General features: G+C 35.8%; 1 protein-coding gene across 1 annotated transcript; it reads right to left on the minus strand.

The window, feature by feature from the left end:
• Positions 1–957: 957 nt before the first annotated feature.
• On the minus strand, positions 958–4,522 carry LOC118747525 (protein bric-a-brac 1). Its single transcript, XM_036481575.1, has 4 exons — positions 4,468–4,522; positions 2,207–2,631; positions 1,497–2,097; positions 958–1,295 (listed from the first exon to the last, which is right to left on the minus strand). Exons 1-4 carry the CDS (start codon positions 4,520–4,522, stop codon positions 958–960), a joined length of 1,419 nt encoding a protein of 472 aa, XP_036337468.1.
• Positions 4,523–17,388: the final 12,866 nt, after the last annotated feature.

A 17,388-nucleotide genomic window follows, 5' to 3' on the forward strand; every position in this document is an offset into this window, starting at 1 on the left:
TTGTTATGTTTATGTTTTCATAACCGCATCACGCCCGAACAGCTCAATAGGTGTCTTTAATTCTTTTCTGCATTCTACTCATTGTTTTCTGTAGGTTTGTGGTAAAAATGTAGAAAAATAGGGTTGCCAGATATTTGAAAATTTAAAATTATTAAAAGCGTTTGAGATATTTAAAAGTATTTTTGAACTGGGTTGCCACCTTTCTAAAAAATAGAACAATGATTATTAAAAATTTAAGCTTATTTAATACCACAATATTGGCATCACACAAAAGGTGTACGCATAAGCTTTGGACTAACATGTTTTTAAAAAATATTGCCAACCCTCTGTTAACTAAGAGCTTTGGAGCAGAAAAATTTTGGGCCGCCCTAACGTATATTCTTCAATTCTGAGGGCGGGCGCAGGAAAAATCAAAAAATTAGATTTTCCTATGTACTTTTGGGCCACGCTGATATACATATGTATAGTGTTTTGATACCAACACGGCTGGATTAGTATGACAAACCAGGGGGGCCTGAGCAACATAACAATAAATCACTGCTTGATGTGGTTTTTGGATTGGCGGAGTCAGTGGACCGTACTTCTTCGAAACTGTGGTCGGTAACGCTTTTCGATGAACGGTGAACGTTACTGGTTCATGATAACCAAATTTTATGCCCTGAATTAGATGAAATTAACTAGGACAGTATGTGGTTTCAACAGGACGATGCCACTTGCCACACAACGCATGAAACAATGGCCCAATTCTGAAAAACTGCGATCTTATTGCATCACCCTAAATTTGAAAAAGTATGCTCCACAGAAGCTAATGTTTGGAAGAACAAATACTTTCTCCAGAAGCATATTATACCTCCAAGTATCCACTAAAAATTATTTCATAACTAAAATTAACATACCTTTGTAAATACTCCATACAGTTACATACATAAATACTTTAATGAATAAATAAATTGTTGCTTATTCGCTACTTGTTGTGATGGGTTCGATTTTTATATTACTGGAACTTATATTACCGCTCGTTGCGCTGGATGTTATGCTAACTTCCGTATGACCGCCAGTCGTTGCTGACGTCGTTACTGTGCTGGTGCTACTTACAATGGTCGATGTTGCCGTTGTACCTGGCGGAGAATCTTCACTCGCGCCTACCAAAGCGGCCAAGTCCTCAGAGAACAGACGCGTAGGTGAGTAGGCGCTGCTGCGCGTTGTCTTATAGCCCATATCTAATCCCAGCTCGGTTAGTGTTGAGTGTAGATGTGACTCGGCGCTTGGGCTGGGGCGACGATGTTCAAGTAACGCTGATGGGGATGGACATTTCGATTTTGTCGCTGTTGCGCTAACGATCGTTGATTGATGGTGATGCTGATGTTGTTGATGTTGATGTAGATGCTGCTGCTGCTGGTGTTGTTGCTGCTGATAATGATGGCTGGAAGATGTTGTTGCTGTGGCTGAGATGGAAGCGGCTGATGTTGCTGCGTGATGAGGCATGGAACTAACACCGTAACCCAGAGCATGTTGTTGCTGCTGGTGTTGTTGTTGCTGCTGCTGCTGGTGTTGCTGTTGATGTTGCTGTAACACTTGTTGCTGCTGCATGTGTAGATGTTGTAATTGGTGCTGTTGCTGCTGGCTGAGCACAGCAGACGGATCACAACGTCCCATATGCAGAGCCATTGCCATGCTGGGTGGCAAATTAGGCGGCAGGCCAGGCAAGCCAGGACCGCATGGCGAAGGAGCGTGTCGTGGGCCCAACATTGAGGCGGCACCAGGATTCGATGTAGTACTGAGCGCAGGAGATATACTCGTCTTTGGCAGCGGCACCGAGCCATGTCCGCCGGGCGCAGCACCACTCGAGCCAGCTGCGGCTGCGGCGGCTAAGTGTGGCTGTAAATGCGGTGGCAAGTTAAAGAGGCCGGGGCCTGGCGGACCCTCTGACGGATGTTGGTGCTGAACAGCTGCCGCCAACTGCATTTGCTGGCGAATGTTATGCGCAACAGCTGCCACAGCGGCAGCCGTAGCCTCCTGTGACATTTGATCACCGGTGGGCGTCGGTACACCATTCGGGCAGGGTCCACTCATGCCGGGGTAGTTCATAGGGCCATCCTGAAATGGAAACATGGGCTAGAAATACTAATACAGTTAGTAAAGCTGCGTAAAACCAGCTAAACATTGAAAACAAAAAAGAGCGAAATCGAACGTCCACGACACTTACCGAATGCCGACCATAGGGTAAATGTGGTACCAGACTATCGTCTTTGAGGTCCTTTGCATCGCGGAAGACAACCGTTTTGATGACACCCTTAATATGTTCGTCCGGCCATATGCCGAGTAATATGCGTTGCGGACGCCCACGTCCTTTGGGTCGCAAATCGGGACCACCATCGATTGAGGGGCCAAGCATATTGTGCACGCGATTCGCGTATAGTACAAACGTCGGATAGGGTATGTCGTACTTGCGTGCCGCTTGCGAAAGTGAGAGTCCCTCTTTTAGTACGCTAAAAATAGCTTCGGCCATTGTTTCGGGACGCCATGACTTGAGTGGACCACGCTCGCGGAAGCGTAGATGATGCATCAAACTCTGATTGGTGTTCCAACATTTCTGCCACATGGATTGCAACTGGTATTGATAGCTGTCTGCTGGAAGGGAAACATGCGAGAATTTTTAATGTAGTAAGTCATTGATACAGATATTAAGTGATAGAAATTGATAGGTTGCAAGGATATTAAACTTCAACAAACTTTTTATTTATCTTTTGTAGCTTGCTTTTCCTAATAAAATGGGACTAGACCAGAAACATCGGCTGCTTAGCAAAACATAGCGCCAGTTTGAGGGTTTTGGACTTTCTTGTTGGTCCTGCAGAAGAACACTTAATCGACCATGTTGAGATCGACGGAAGGTACGTTTCGGTGTGTTAGATGTATGTACATATATACATACGATTGGTCGACCTAACCTCGACTTGGATCACTATTCTAGGTGCAACTAACATGCGGACACACTTCTGTACAACAAAAAACGTGCGTTTTAATACATAAAGAAAGTTGGATGTTGAAAAGCTGCAATCGTAACAGACAGCCATATTCGCATCTCTCTCTCCGGTTCTCAGAGTAGTAGAACCACATTTCTCACTCATCGTTTTTGCCAAAAAGTAGTGAGCGAGCCTGAATGAACAACTGGTACAACCAGTAGCTCGTTTCTGTTACTCTTCTCTACCGATTATTTTTCTACTGGTAGGGAATATATGTCATTCTCTACTACTCATTAGCAGTAGAGTACAAGGTGGCGAATTCATATATGCAAACATGTGCTATTTTGGACTGAGTAGACTATTGACAAACAAAGTCCTCTCTCATCGCACAAACGGAGTATATAGGGCGACAGAGATGTTTACTCCGTATGTATTAGTCAGTTTTCGCTATCACTGATTTCGAAATATACATATATTAAATTTTCAAAATTCAAAATGGCGGACGACTTAAAAAAAACATGTTTCATTGTTATGAAACTTTGTGTCCAGGGGCATTCGTCGTCGCTGATTTCGAAACTGGTATTAAGTTTTCAAAATTCAAAATGGCGAATCAAATATCGCGTACAACTTTTTTAAAATAATATTGATTGTTATGAAACTTTGTGTCCAGGGGCATTCATTGTCGCTAATTTCGAAACTGGTTTTAAGTTTTCAAAATTCAAAATGGCTCCAATACGGCGGACGACTTTAAAACAAATTATTGATTGCTATGAAATTTGGTATCCACGAGTATTCATCGTCGCTAATTTCGAACCTGTTATTAAATTTTCAAAATTCAAAATGGCGGATCCAATATGGCGGACAACTTTTTTAGAATAATTATGGATTGTAATGAATTTTGATAGCAAACAACTCTCGCAGTCACTGATTACGAATTTAACATTTGATTTCCAAAATTCATATAATTTTATATGTATATAATTAAAATCAAGAAATTAGAAAACTATGACCGATTTCATCACACAATAGGGAGGCAAAAATATTTCAGCTAGACGGTCAAACGCTTAAACATAATTTTGATCTCTAGGTTACGATAATATTTTCAAAAAATCCGTATCACGTCAACATTTTAAGATATTTTGTGTGATACAGGGAAAAAATTAAAAAAAAATAAAAAAATTTTCGTAAGTTTTTTCATTTGTATTAAAGCCTTTCTTTTGCGAAAAAATCAAGCTACTAACGAAGAAAATCGGTGAGTAAATAAAAGAATTGTGAATAGGCAAATGAAAATGCGAAATTATTTTTTTTTTTGTATAATAAATGTTTTGAGCAAGGAAAGACGACAATAACTATGTTGTGTGGCATACTCGTAGTACTACATGACGTATAAGTAACAATTTCCGCCATTTTGAATTTTGAGAATATAATATCAATTTCGTAATCAGCGACCCTAAAAACCCCTACATACAGTTTTTTATACGACTTTATATTGCCTCATACAAACCTGCAATTGTTGAAGAGCTCGATGCACCCATCCAAGCATGCGAATTTTCCATCATTTTGGCCTGCAAAGAAAGAGACGATCATTAGAGGTAATCAGTTGAAAGATATAAAAAGAATAAGTTCATTTAGTTAATACATCGAATAAAATTCAGACACAGGCACAGCTTCCGCATTTATTTTCGTTGTAAATTAAATAAAAAATACCTTTCGATTCAATTAGCGCAATCTTCTGCTCGCCTTCAACTGTCTGAAGTGGCGATTGCACTTATTATTCAATATTAATCTATTTGTTTGATTTTGTACGGCACGCATTCTTATTACATTCTTATATTCGTATATGTACTAACATTCTTGCATTTATTTAAGTATGCGTATACATAATGTGTATGTACATATGTATGCAAGTTTTAGAATCGTGCTTTGTCGCACATTTTCAACATTCATTGACTTGTTAAAATCGACCTACATATATGCATACTTATGTACATACATTCATATGTACATATGTAAGCAAATAGTATAAGAGCATATTAATAAACAAATTCTACACAAGTATGTATGACTTCAAATTTATGTATGTATGTACCACATATGTGTGTTCGAGTACACACAAAGACAGTTGAATATGTAAGCCTTTAGCCAACCATTCGCGCAGACAAACCTTAGCAAAGTTTTCCACACAATCCACATTAACAAAAAAACCTATACCTTTGTATGATATGTATGTATGTAGACGAAGGAAACATATCAATGAGGTGCAATGCTCGAGCTCAAACCCTAAATGCTTGCTAGTGTGCAAGCGAGTGTATAGCCAAGTGTGTGTGTTTATGTATTCCAGTAGGCACCAATGCCCCAATATAGTATGTAGTATGTACCAATGTAACAATATGAATGACTGTAGTTTGCAATAAATGATTCTCAAGTTTTAACTAAATCGACTAATTGCATAACAAAGTAACATTTGCACAAGCAAAGAGGGGCCTCCACAACGAAGGCGCGCCATCGATAGAGGCTGAGTGAGGGGGGGGTTTTAGAGACAGGGGGGGGGGGGGCACCACCCACAACACTTGTGCCTATTCCGGTGATTTCAATATATTCAGCTTTCAAGAGGCTACAAAGCCAAAGGGGATGGTAGAATAATTTGCAATTTCACTTAAATATTTAACAGAGGCAAAAAAAAATGAATGAATGAATGAATAAAGTGGATAAAAGGAAAACTGTTGTAGTCAAACAATTAAGCCAACCAAAGTGAATACTACTTCCACACATCGAATGTTTTTTTTTTATGCCATACATGCATACATGCATATGTGTATGTGTGTATGTATGTATTTACATATGCATGATTATGACGTCTCGTGATACGCCCCCATCACTTATGTAGCTTGATTTGCAATTGCAAAACGAAATAGCGGAAGTAGAGCACACAAAAAAAAGCAAAACAAAAAAAAAGAAAGAACGCAGAATAAAAACGAGGAAAAAAACAACGAAAAAGAGGCCACAGCTGCAACCACAAAAGTATGCATAGTTCAAGAAGTCATCGAGTGCTGGCACCTCTTCAAATGTTATTTACATATTAGCAAATAAAATTGGTAGTTAACCGTACAGGTAAATTTATCTAACAATTGTGCATGCACGTACTTAGTTTGTATGTGTGTAAGTAAGTATGTGTACACCACAATTCCTACAAATACATACATTAATATTAATGCTGCTCTGCTTTGTTATTTGCCTGAAAACTGCCTGCCTTTGAGTGCTGTTCGCACATTTACATACATACATACCCATAAGCACATGCATACATAGAAGTATTTGTGGCATAATGACAACGTGAGGAGAAAACACAACAAAATATAAATTTGCTGCATTTTAAATAATTGCTTCATTATGCTGTTTAGACACACTCAGATTGCCTGTTAGAATTTTCTGGTATTCTGAAATATTTCAATAACAAGTGTGCATTAGAGTAGACCAACAATGTTTTTTTTTCATCCACTCCCCACATCTGAAGAATAACGTATACATTGAAATCGTTTAATATATAACCGTATCACCGGGGCTTTGAAGATTTAAGAATTGCTATAAAATCACTAAAAATACATATATATTTTTTGTTCCAATAAAAAAATCTCCCTTCAGAAATCTTTAAAAAATAAAATTGTGATGCGTATATAAATTAAAATTTTACTAACACAATTTCAAAATAATTTCACAATTAAATTTGCACCCAAATTTCTATTGTTGCAAGATTTCTTAGTTGAAATATTTTTATTCGATCAAAAAATATATTTTTAACGATTTCTTAGCAATTCTACAAAAAAATATTTCTCCTTATTTTCCATTTTCTATAATCCTGGAGAGGTGGCAGCAAGAAAATTCTTAAACGTTGATTTTCTCTTTGAATTTTTGCACCATCCGAATCTAAGATGTGCTTGTGTTTTTGCAAAAAATAAAAATAAATAATCACTCATACGCCTAGTGGCCACTACAATTGTGAGTGCAAAAAATCGAAGAGCTGAAGCGGAAAGGTTGCTCATGTGGCTTGTTGACAAAGCTTCTTGAGTTTGCTAATGGTATCCTCCAAAGAAATCGGAAATATTGCGGCCTTTATCGCAGATGGGTGTTTCCAGCGGAAGGTCCACCACGACAAAAAAAAATAAAAGTTGTATATCTAACGTATTTACGGGCCGATTTGTCTGCTTTTTAAAATATATACGGGCTATGTAAGTAGAATCATGTTTGCATAAAATGGTCTTCCTAGGTGGTGCCAAGGTCGAGATATTTCGAAAAACCGTATTTATGGTCCGATTTGGTTCGAATTTGGCGTATGTGGTTGAAACATAATAAATCATAGATTTCTAATAAATTGACCCTGAATTGGCGCTGAAGTCAAAATATAAAGTATATTCTACATAAAATACATGTTTTATTTGCGTTGAAAATTCACTTAAAAGCAATATTAACAAAAATATAACGATGGAAATTTATTTCACGTGACGCCACGTCACGTCACGTTTCACACTTGGTGTTGTAAACGAGAATTGAAACAATTTGCATTATTTCAAAAAACTCTAAAAACAACTAGAACTGCTCCAAATCATACCAAAATAAGTTTCATCAAAATAGCCATCCACAATTCGCAGAGTTTTGCGATTTTGTAAGAAAAGAAAAAATCAACTTCCATTTTTTGTCACGTAACGACACTCTCTTTAAATGCTTATATTTCAGGACCAAGCAGTTCGATTGATTTCATTTTTTGGTTAAATATAGAGCTTATTATGTGCTATACAATGGCAAATGGTATTCCTTTTTTGTATCACATTGAAAACGTACGACTGTCACGTGCGCCACCATGGGAATGTCCAGATGTTTGAAAGCTTTTAATTTTCGTTGATCAATGCATGAAATCATCTCTCAACAAAATCTTACTCAATCTAAAAAAATGTCTATAAGTAAATAGCTTACTTACTATAACGAGCTTTCAACGAATTCTTTGGATTTCTAAACAAGGAAGGGAAAACAAATTACTCTCATATACATTTTTGTTTATTTCTTTTCATAATTAAATTTTTAGTTTTTTTTTAAGATTTTTTCATTGTATTTTAAATTTAGAAACTAGTACTTTCCCTCCTTTTTTAATTAATTTTTTTTTTACTTAATTTACTTTTTAGTTGTGAGATTTTATTGCTTTAAATAGAAAACAATTTTTGTTTCCATTTAATTTTAGGAGATTATTTAATTTTTAAGCTACATTTATGATTCTTAAAAGAAAAATACTTGATATGTAGCAACTTGCTTTAGTTTTTGTCAATGTTATTGTGGCTTGTTAACATTTTATTTTTAATATTTTTATTGAGCTTTGTACCACGATTGTTTATTAGGAAAAATTGAAAGAGCAACAAAGTCTAAGCGGTAGAAGTTATAGCACTATTTCGGAGATCACCACATCTCCTCATCAGACTTCTTTTCTAGACTTCAGCAGGAATCGAACCTGCGAATTCGATGTTCAAAGTCAGAAGCGTTAACCACTGAGCTATGTACATCCCGTAAACTCTTGTTGCTAATTCATTTTCCTTATTCAACCAACTACTATCAAGTGCAGCTGATTTGCCGCTATTTAAACTCGACAGCGTGGTTGTTGTTGTCAATTCTATACATCCATTTGCTTATTTGCTTTTTTGTATAGTTTCAGGCAGGCTCTTCCTAAACTATGTATTTGTCAATGTTATTGTGGCTTGTTAACATTTTATTTTTAATATTTTTATTGAGCTTTGTACCACGATTGTTTATTAGGAAAAATTGAAAGAGCAACAAAGTCTAAGCGGTAGAAGTGCTTTTGCTTTAGTTTCTTTAAATAATTTTCTTTTAATGTTTAGGTTTTATTGTTTTAAAAAGAAACATATTCTTTTTTTCTTTTTTTAATCTTAATAATTGTTTTATGTTTTTTTAGATTTTATTTTTTATAAAGAAAACTATTTTTTTTTGTGGGCTTGCAATTGTAACTGTATAGCCAGAATAATATTTTTGCTTAAGTAAGAGAAACAAAATGGTAAAACTATATCAAGAGGACAACGCTTTCATCAATTCTCAATTTGATTCCATACTTTGTCGATATACGCACATACATATATTATGAGTATGTTGCTAAGTAAATTGAATAAAACGTAAAGTTAAACAAGTACATGATCGAATTCTCTTGTTAAGAGATAGAATTATTTATTAATTATTTTATAGGTACAAATTATAATTACAAATATGCGGCCGCTATGGTGTAGTGGTTAGCAGTGCGCGACAGCATTCCGCAGGTCCTGGGGTGAAGCTCAGCTTCCGACTACCATACACAAAAATTATAATGAAAGAAAAAGTTTTTTTTTTCTAATTGCGGTCACCACTCGGCAGGCAATGGCAATCCTGCGGATGTCTTTCTTCAATGAAAAACAGCTTCTCATAAAAATTTAATCTACGTTCGGAGTCGGCGTAAAAAAAAGCTCGGCTAAACCCTAACATATTGTACCATAAGTGCCAATCTATGATTAGTTTATGAGTTACAAATTAGCTTTGCATTCTGAACTCATTCGAGCAAATGAGGGATGTGTTAAATTGGGTATCATAACTCTTTCGTACTGGATTTGAAATTTCAAGCACTTTTATATTATTATCTGTCCCTAAGAACATACATGTGAATACCATTTTGTATGTTTATATTAATTTTTATACCATTTTCCTTTACATGTCCATATATATTCATGTATGTATGTACGGGTATAATTTTACTTAGGTACGTACACACGTACATATATGTATGTATACGGACTTTTATTTTTTTTTTCAAATAAGTATAGCATATTAAAAATTAAGAGCAGCTATTTTCTATGTACATATGTACACATAAAAATGCATATGCAGATAAGTATGTATGTACCCATACATAGTACATATTTGACTTACATTTTTCTTTTGCTATTGTCTGCAATTTTAGCACTTCAAATACAAGTTTATATTTTTATGGCACGTTTATAGCAGATAGACATGCATTTTATATTTAAATATTTTTACATACTAAGATATGCTTGCGCAAATATATACATATGTACTTACATATTGGTGTGTATTGGCGTATTCACAACAGTATATTTTAGGTTATAAAAAGCATGATTGTGTTTTTGTATCTTAAATAAAATTGCTTAATTTATTTGTGTCCCCTGCATCATTTCAACTTGCTGTATAATTCGGTATTACCTTCCACCAATGGCTAATATTTCTACTATTTGACCAAAAACGGTGTCTACCAGTGATGGAAAAGTAGGTACAATTGTACTTTTTTCAGCCTTTTTGTAATTTGAAAGTATATTCGGTACAAATATACCAATTTCGGTACATTTATAATGAACCAAAATGAATTTTCCAGGAACTTTTTCTTCTTATGCAAAGTTCGGCCAGTTATACTAATTAGTTAGACCAATCAACCGGACATTGGTCAGGTTCTCTCGAAAACATAGAAATACATATCTTCTTTATCAGACATCGTCCACAATACTGTGTCACTTGAATGTACAAAGCCGATAGGAAAAAGTTATGCTTCGGTGGATCCCAAACTGACAGTTGTAGTGATGTTTATACTGGCTCCTAAGTAAACAAAGTCCTTTAAAACTTCGAAGTAAATACGTCAAAGTGATGTGCTCTATCAATAAGCAAGGGCTTTTTGATTGGTGGCAGTGCTTTACAAGTTGTCACTGAGGATTGAATAAGCGCATAATACCGTCACGAAATTTTATGCCCGCGCATTCGCACAAAAAAACGAAAGACTCTCCTCGCTGCCATCTATATACATATTTTATGCCACAGAATTGACTCCTGCCCCTACACCCTAGCCGATTTCGATTAGTATAGATACTGATGTCTCTATTATCGGCAGCTTGGCCTCTTCTCAATTCCCTTCTAGATGCTAACCGCACAAGAAAATCCAGGCTTGATACAATATAGTCTGGGCTTTTCTTTACTATCAAACTACAGTTCGAGGCTGAGCTGTAGCCAAAGGTCTTCGCTTGCCACAGCCCTGAGTTTTTGAGCTTTACTTCTGGCAACATCGAGATTACTTTTAGATGCAGATCAATGGGAATTATTATCGATATTTATACATATACATCACCTCTACCGGCGGAGTTTTTATCGATATATTTAGCTATATAAATTATAAATATGTATGGATATCGATAGGTTTTTTCGATATAAATATTCATTGAAATTGCTATCGATAATTTGTTTCATCGATGACTTTCTATTTTGTACTCGTTATTAGTAACTGTATTCGTACTCGTATTTGCATACGAATTAATAACTGGTATGCCGGATTTCCGCTGGTCATTTAATAATAAAAATTTTAGTGAAAAAGTTGGGGATTAAAGAAACTCGTCTCATTAAGTTTAGTCACGGCATTTTTTAAGTGGAGCAAGTTTTTTCATTTCATTGCCTAGTGGAAATTCGGCATTGTTCTGCAAGTAAATAACACGGATATTTTTTAATGCCCAGCTCTGCCCATACTTATGTGTTTATTTTATTATTTAATATCCGGTAGACAGCCCGCTTTATACCGAGTTTTCACCAGACATGGAAATGACAAAAAAACTTGCGCCATTTCAAAAATGCCACTTGGTAAGGAGCTTTACGACAATTTTTATTAGCTTATCGGAGGGATATTTTTAATGCTCAACTTTTTCTGACAGTTAAATGCCCATGGAAGTTTGGAATTAAGCATTTTCTATCAAGAAGGGTTCTTGATCCCTACGAAGCCGCCAATCACCTTTCGTTTGCAGCCTTATATACCTACATACATATGTATGTATAAATAGGCACATACATATATATATATATATACATGTGTTTGCCGACCATAGCCTCAGCATCACAAAGTATTTAGGCTCTATTGCTAAAGCCTATACCTTTGTATACACAGTAATTGTTCGTTGAAATTGTTGTTGCCAATTGCGCGAAAACGTTACACGTCAAACATATGCGTCCATACTTAATGCCACAACTAATGCCAAATGTGCGGCGGCCTACTACGGAAACGTAAATAAATAATTCAGTGCGCTGTGGTGGTGGTGGTGGTGGTGATGGTGGTGATGGTCGCGTCGTCCTTTACTCCACCTGGCGGCCCACGACCACCAAAATCTCAGCTAAACGGACGATTTTACCGAGTCAGCTCTCCAACTACGATTGAGTGTCGTCTGATGTTGATTTCATTTAAAGGTAGTACATAGTTGCAGCCCTGACCATATTATGCCAATACATACATACATATAATATTGCCGTTGGATAATCGCCGAGGCTGACTGAGTTTACCTGGAGAAACTTTGTATGTATGCCGCATTATGGTTGTTGCAGTTATAGTAATTGTTGTTGTTGTCGGTAAACAGATTTTAAAATAATGCTACGTATGCTAAACGTCAACGTTAATCGAGCCTTACAATATTTTGTTGATGTCAAAGTGTCTGTTGCGGACCTGCCGCAGTTAATTCGCGATGTGCGACATACGTACAAAAACAGCAACAACCACAACAACACATTAAGAGCACAAGTCTAGGCGTTGCATTTTGAGCGGGCAGAAGAAAAAATGTATGGCTCACCGCCAGCGGCTAGTGGATGACCACTATTCGAAGAGACGAAATTAAGTGAAGCGCGGCCAACAGTCGTCGCCACCGTCACCGCCACCGTCATGGCAACCCATCGTCGCGGCGATAATATTAACCATAGAGCATCTCGGGCTCCATCAGCAAGCAACGACGTGCGTATAAATTTATGTACAGTGACTCTCAGAAGTATTTTGTATTGATTTTTTTGCGATATCCAAAATGTGGTTCATGGTAATTTTTTCCGTAAATTTTTTTTTATTAAAATTTAGCTTATTCTACAAAAAACCATGGAAATCAAAATTTTAACTTAAGAATTAATAAAAATTCAGTAAATTTACGTTAGAATTTCAAAGTGATTTAAAAAAAAACAAAAATCGAGTAGGTTGCAGTTTTACAGCCCAAGTATAAAAAAGTGCAAGTTGTAAGGTGCTAAAAAATTTCATTGATTTTTGCAAATTTTTTTGCTGACGGTGTTGAGCATTTTCTTGCTTACAAGAAAATGGTAAAAAATCAATAGAATTTTTTAGCAACTTAAAACTAGAATTTTTTGTACTAGAATTGAATGAACTAAAAAACTGCATAGTAATTTTATTTTTGTAAAATTTGATTTTCTGTAAAATTTGAAATTTTGATTTACATGATTTTTGTTGTAAAATGAGCTATATTTTTATAAAAAAGTCACGAAAAAAAATCTACCATGAAAAACTTTTTGAATATTCTTAAAAAAATCAATGCAATTATTTTCTGAGAGTCACTGTATGCAGCTATCTTCATATAAGTATATGTAGGTAACTGACGTAGCCGCCGGTAATGGCTGATGCAGTTGTTTGTAGGCAGAGTTGTAGAGCGGCAAAGGCCGCAATGCAGTTGACGGTGGAGGTGATGATGGTGGATTGTAGTTGCGTGCATTGTTAATAACCAGTGGCTAAGCGCAGGCGGGTAACAGCGACAGAAATTGCTGCAAAGTGCCAGCGGGGCAGCCAACCTGAGCGAATCGATCAACGAATAAAGTTGGAGAAGGCGTATCGCACATACAGACAAACATGCTCATATGTTTATCTGTATGTATGCATCTAAGTGCGTTTTCTATGTTGTATGCGTTTGTATGTGTCTGTAAATATTTGAGTGCAATTCAGCACTACTCCTGCGTGGTGCGGTGCGGTGTGGTGCGGTGTGAAGAATGCTTTAGTCCTTTGGCTAAACGTCGAACACTTTACTGTTACTGATGCTTAGCGCAGTTGTTGATGTTGGCCGTGCTTTGTGCGCTCGCACGCTCAACATGGTTGCATTTGTCCGTTGCCGTTACCGTTACCGTTGCATATTCGGTGCATTTTAGATTGACATTAGTTTGGCCGCGTTGTTGCTTATAACTGGTGAACAAGCCCAACAGCATCGTTTACCATACTAGTAGTTGTGTCACACATATGTATGTACATATGTGTGTGTATGCGTTTGTGTGAATTAGTTTGGTAGGGGCACTATGCCTTAGCTGAACGGTAGCATTGCTGTTTAAATAATAAAATCAAATTCAATCAATCAATCGCAAATTAACAAATTGACAATTGCCGAGAAATCGATCAATTTACATAATTCAGTTACGTATGTACATATATGTACACATGTGTATGTTTATTTGTATACATGCACATAAATTGGTTACTTAGGGGATGCATTAGCCAGCGGAAGCCCATGATTGCCAGGGATTAAATACATCTGGGTGTGTGTTTGTAGGTATTTACTGCAGAAAACTGAATTTTTATTAAGGAAATATTTTTTAAAACATGGCAATACTGCATTGGTTCTTAAAATAAGTATGTCGTCCATAGATATGAAAATATACCAACAAGAAAGCTTTTACAGCTATTTCCAAAGGGGGCGTATCAGAGCTGGCCTCAGTCATACAAGCGCTATGAGTGAGCCTGCCAGTTGTTGTTGCCCTAGTACATATTTTCTAAAAGGCTCCCAAAACGAGCGCACGAACAATCTTCTAGCAAGTTTTCTACACTTTCAACTACTTACTATATTCTTGTGTTATCTGAAATTCAGAGTAAATGAAGCTCAACCAACGTAATTAGTAGGGTGTTTGGTTATTCGTCTTCTTCGAAAACCGACTTTCGAGTTATTCCGAAAATGGCAATTTGATAAAAAACACCGTGTTTCGACTTTCTATTTAAGAAAAATCCGTATAAACCGAAATAAATGTTACACATTTTCGCTACAGTAACACCAACTGTTAATCAGAAATTATGACCAAAATTACACTAAAAAATTTACACTAAAAAAATTGCTGCTAAAAAAGGAATCGTTTTATTTTAGAAATTAATAAGGCAAAATAAGTTCGAAGTAATTTGGATTACAAGTAAAATAGAAAATATCAGTGCAAAATTCATATTTAAATAATGGAGTGCACCGCCCTTAGGAAGATTATATAGCTAAATCAAGAGTCCTTTGTCCGGAAAAAATCGAGCATGGGAATCGACTGTCTTGGGAATGAGAATACATAATCCGCTGAGCCAGACCGACTATAAAAAGTTAGTCAATTGTATACAGGCTTTTCATGGAAAATCAATCAACACCTTTGTAAAGTTTCATCTCTTGAATTCCATCATCGGAGACCTACGCCTTGAAATGCCATCTATTGCAGACGAAGAGCTCGCACTGCTTCGTGGGGCTCGCGATACGTTGACATTCTGAATATTACAGCAGCTTAAACTGTTCAGTCGAATTTGAATAAAATGGCTCGACGACACTAACAACCTTTTCACATGTCCACCCACATCGGTGCAGCTAACATCCCTCAGCCTAGCGCCCAAACCTGTCAGATCTTCTCAGATCCTCTTAAGCCTGCCATTAGCTAAGAATTAATAAAATAATATTAATAAAAATGTTCTATGAAGTTCCCCTTTTTTTAAACTAGGTGAAAATTTTTTTTTAATCGACTTTAAAAATTCGGTAAACGAAAAAAACGCCTAAAACATTAAAAAAAAACCGGTTGAAACCGGTTCGGAAAAACAGAGTCAATCACTCTAATAATTAGATTACAGATTTGAGAATACTTCAGCTTCAAAATACTGCAGCGTATTTCCCCAAGAGAAATGCCAGCATCTGACTTTAAGAAACTTCACATTATAATACCAATTTCCAGTAGTAAGTCAAAGAATCGTACTATTCTAAACTAAGGGTTGAGGCTTCATGTATGGGGCGGTTATAGCTCAACAGCTTCTTCACCCATATTTTCGCTGGATCGCATTTATAAGAAACATGTCTCTTTAATTGAATTACAAGCCACAGAGGTTGATTATTTGACCAGATTCCCAACTAATGCTGGTGACCGACCACTTTGTCTGAAGTACTGTTAATTAAAAGTCTGCTAATCTTCTGGTTTAACCCCCATTAAGCTTTTGGCATATTCAACAGAAATTGCACACAGAAATGGTGCAACGGAAATGGTGAGACGGAAACAAGTGCTTCTGGAATGTATGATATTAATTTAACAAAAACTTGCTAAAAAAAGGTTAAAGTATAACACTTAGAAAAAGACCAATATAAGAATGGAAGTAAAGGTGAGTACGTACATAGATAAAGAAAAGGGTAAAGGCAAAGGTAAAAATAAAAACAAAAACAAAGATGCGTAAAGATAAAGACAAAAAGGAAGGCCAAAATAAATTTAAACACTTTACTTTTACAAGAGCAAAGGTGAAGGAGAATATGTAGATGAAGACAATGATAAACATAAAAGTAAAAAACAAAGAGAAATATAAAGAAAACAATGAGGATGAAGGTTTCTCGGTACTTATCGATATAATAATCGATATTTTTATAGGTTTTGTTATCGTCATTTTTATCGATTCTGTTATCGATATTTTTATCGATTTTGTTATCGATATTTTTTTGATTTTACCAATTTTGTTATTGATTGTTATTGATTTTGTTATCTATTATTTATCGATTTTGTGATCTGTTTTGTTATCTATTTGCTTAACGATTTTGTTATCGATATTTTTATCGATTTTGCTATCGATATTTATACAGATATTTTTTATTGATTTTCTAATCGATTTTTGTTATCGATTATTTACTGTGTTTGTTTTTGATATTTTTATCAATTTTGTTATCGATTTTCTAATCGGTTTTTTTACCAATATTATTATCGATTTTGCTATCGAATTTGTCATCGATTTTGTTATCGATACTTTTATCGGTTTCGAAATCGATATTTTGGTGGATGTTACTATCGATAGAGTATAAAAATAAAAATTAAGATAAAGGAAAACAAAATAACAAATGTAATTAGAACGAACAGGGGCAGAGGTAGGGATCTAGATAGAAAAAAGAGTAAAAATATAACCTTAAGCAAAAGCAGATGTATGTACATATGTATGTATATTGGTTATGAGACAAAATAGATATGTATGTAACGTAAGTTTCACATCTCCAGTGTGGCCCAGGCGCACTTAGTTTTTTTTTTTTGAAAGAAGGATCTATAAATAATAAATATGGACCTTTACTGAAAAGTAAATTGCATAGAAAGGTGGCACTAGATTCGAAATATTTATGCTTTCATTTGAGATACTTATCTCAAAATTGACTCGGCAAATGTCTTCAGAGTCGAGATGCCTTTAAAAGTCGTACTCGCTATTACAATTTATTAAACTTTTATACACAAAATACTTTCAAGTTTTGAATATTCTTAAGGCGCCGTAAACACGCCATTTGTTTGTTAGTAGAGTATAAGTACATGCCCCCAACATTTCCTTCAATTTTTTGCAATTGCATTAGGAAATGGGTTG

Source organism: Rhagoletis pomonella, unplaced genomic scaffold (genome assembly GCF_013731165.1).
Source record: "Rhagoletis pomonella isolate Grant_MI unplaced genomic scaffold, Rhpom_1.0 Rhpom_scaffold_00012, whole genome shotgun sequence".
Taxonomy (NCBI): domain Eukaryota; kingdom Metazoa; phylum Arthropoda; class Insecta; order Diptera; family Tephritidae; genus Rhagoletis; species Rhagoletis pomonella.

Excerpts from the sequence above, each read along its gene's own strand:
- LOC118747525 (XM_036481575.1), bottom strand. The coding sequence starts at position 4,522 with ATGATGGAAAATTCGCATGCTTGGATGGGTGCATCGAGCTCTTCAACA. Across the intron at positions 2,632-4,467 it reads GAGCTCTTCAACAATTGCAG|CAGACAGCTATCAATACCAG; the intron begins GTTTGTATGAGG and ends TTTCCCTTCCAG. Across the intron at positions 2,098-2,206 it reads TACCCTATGGTCGGCATTCG|GATGGCCCTATGAACTACCC; the intron begins GTAAGTGTCGTG and ends TTTCCATTTCAG.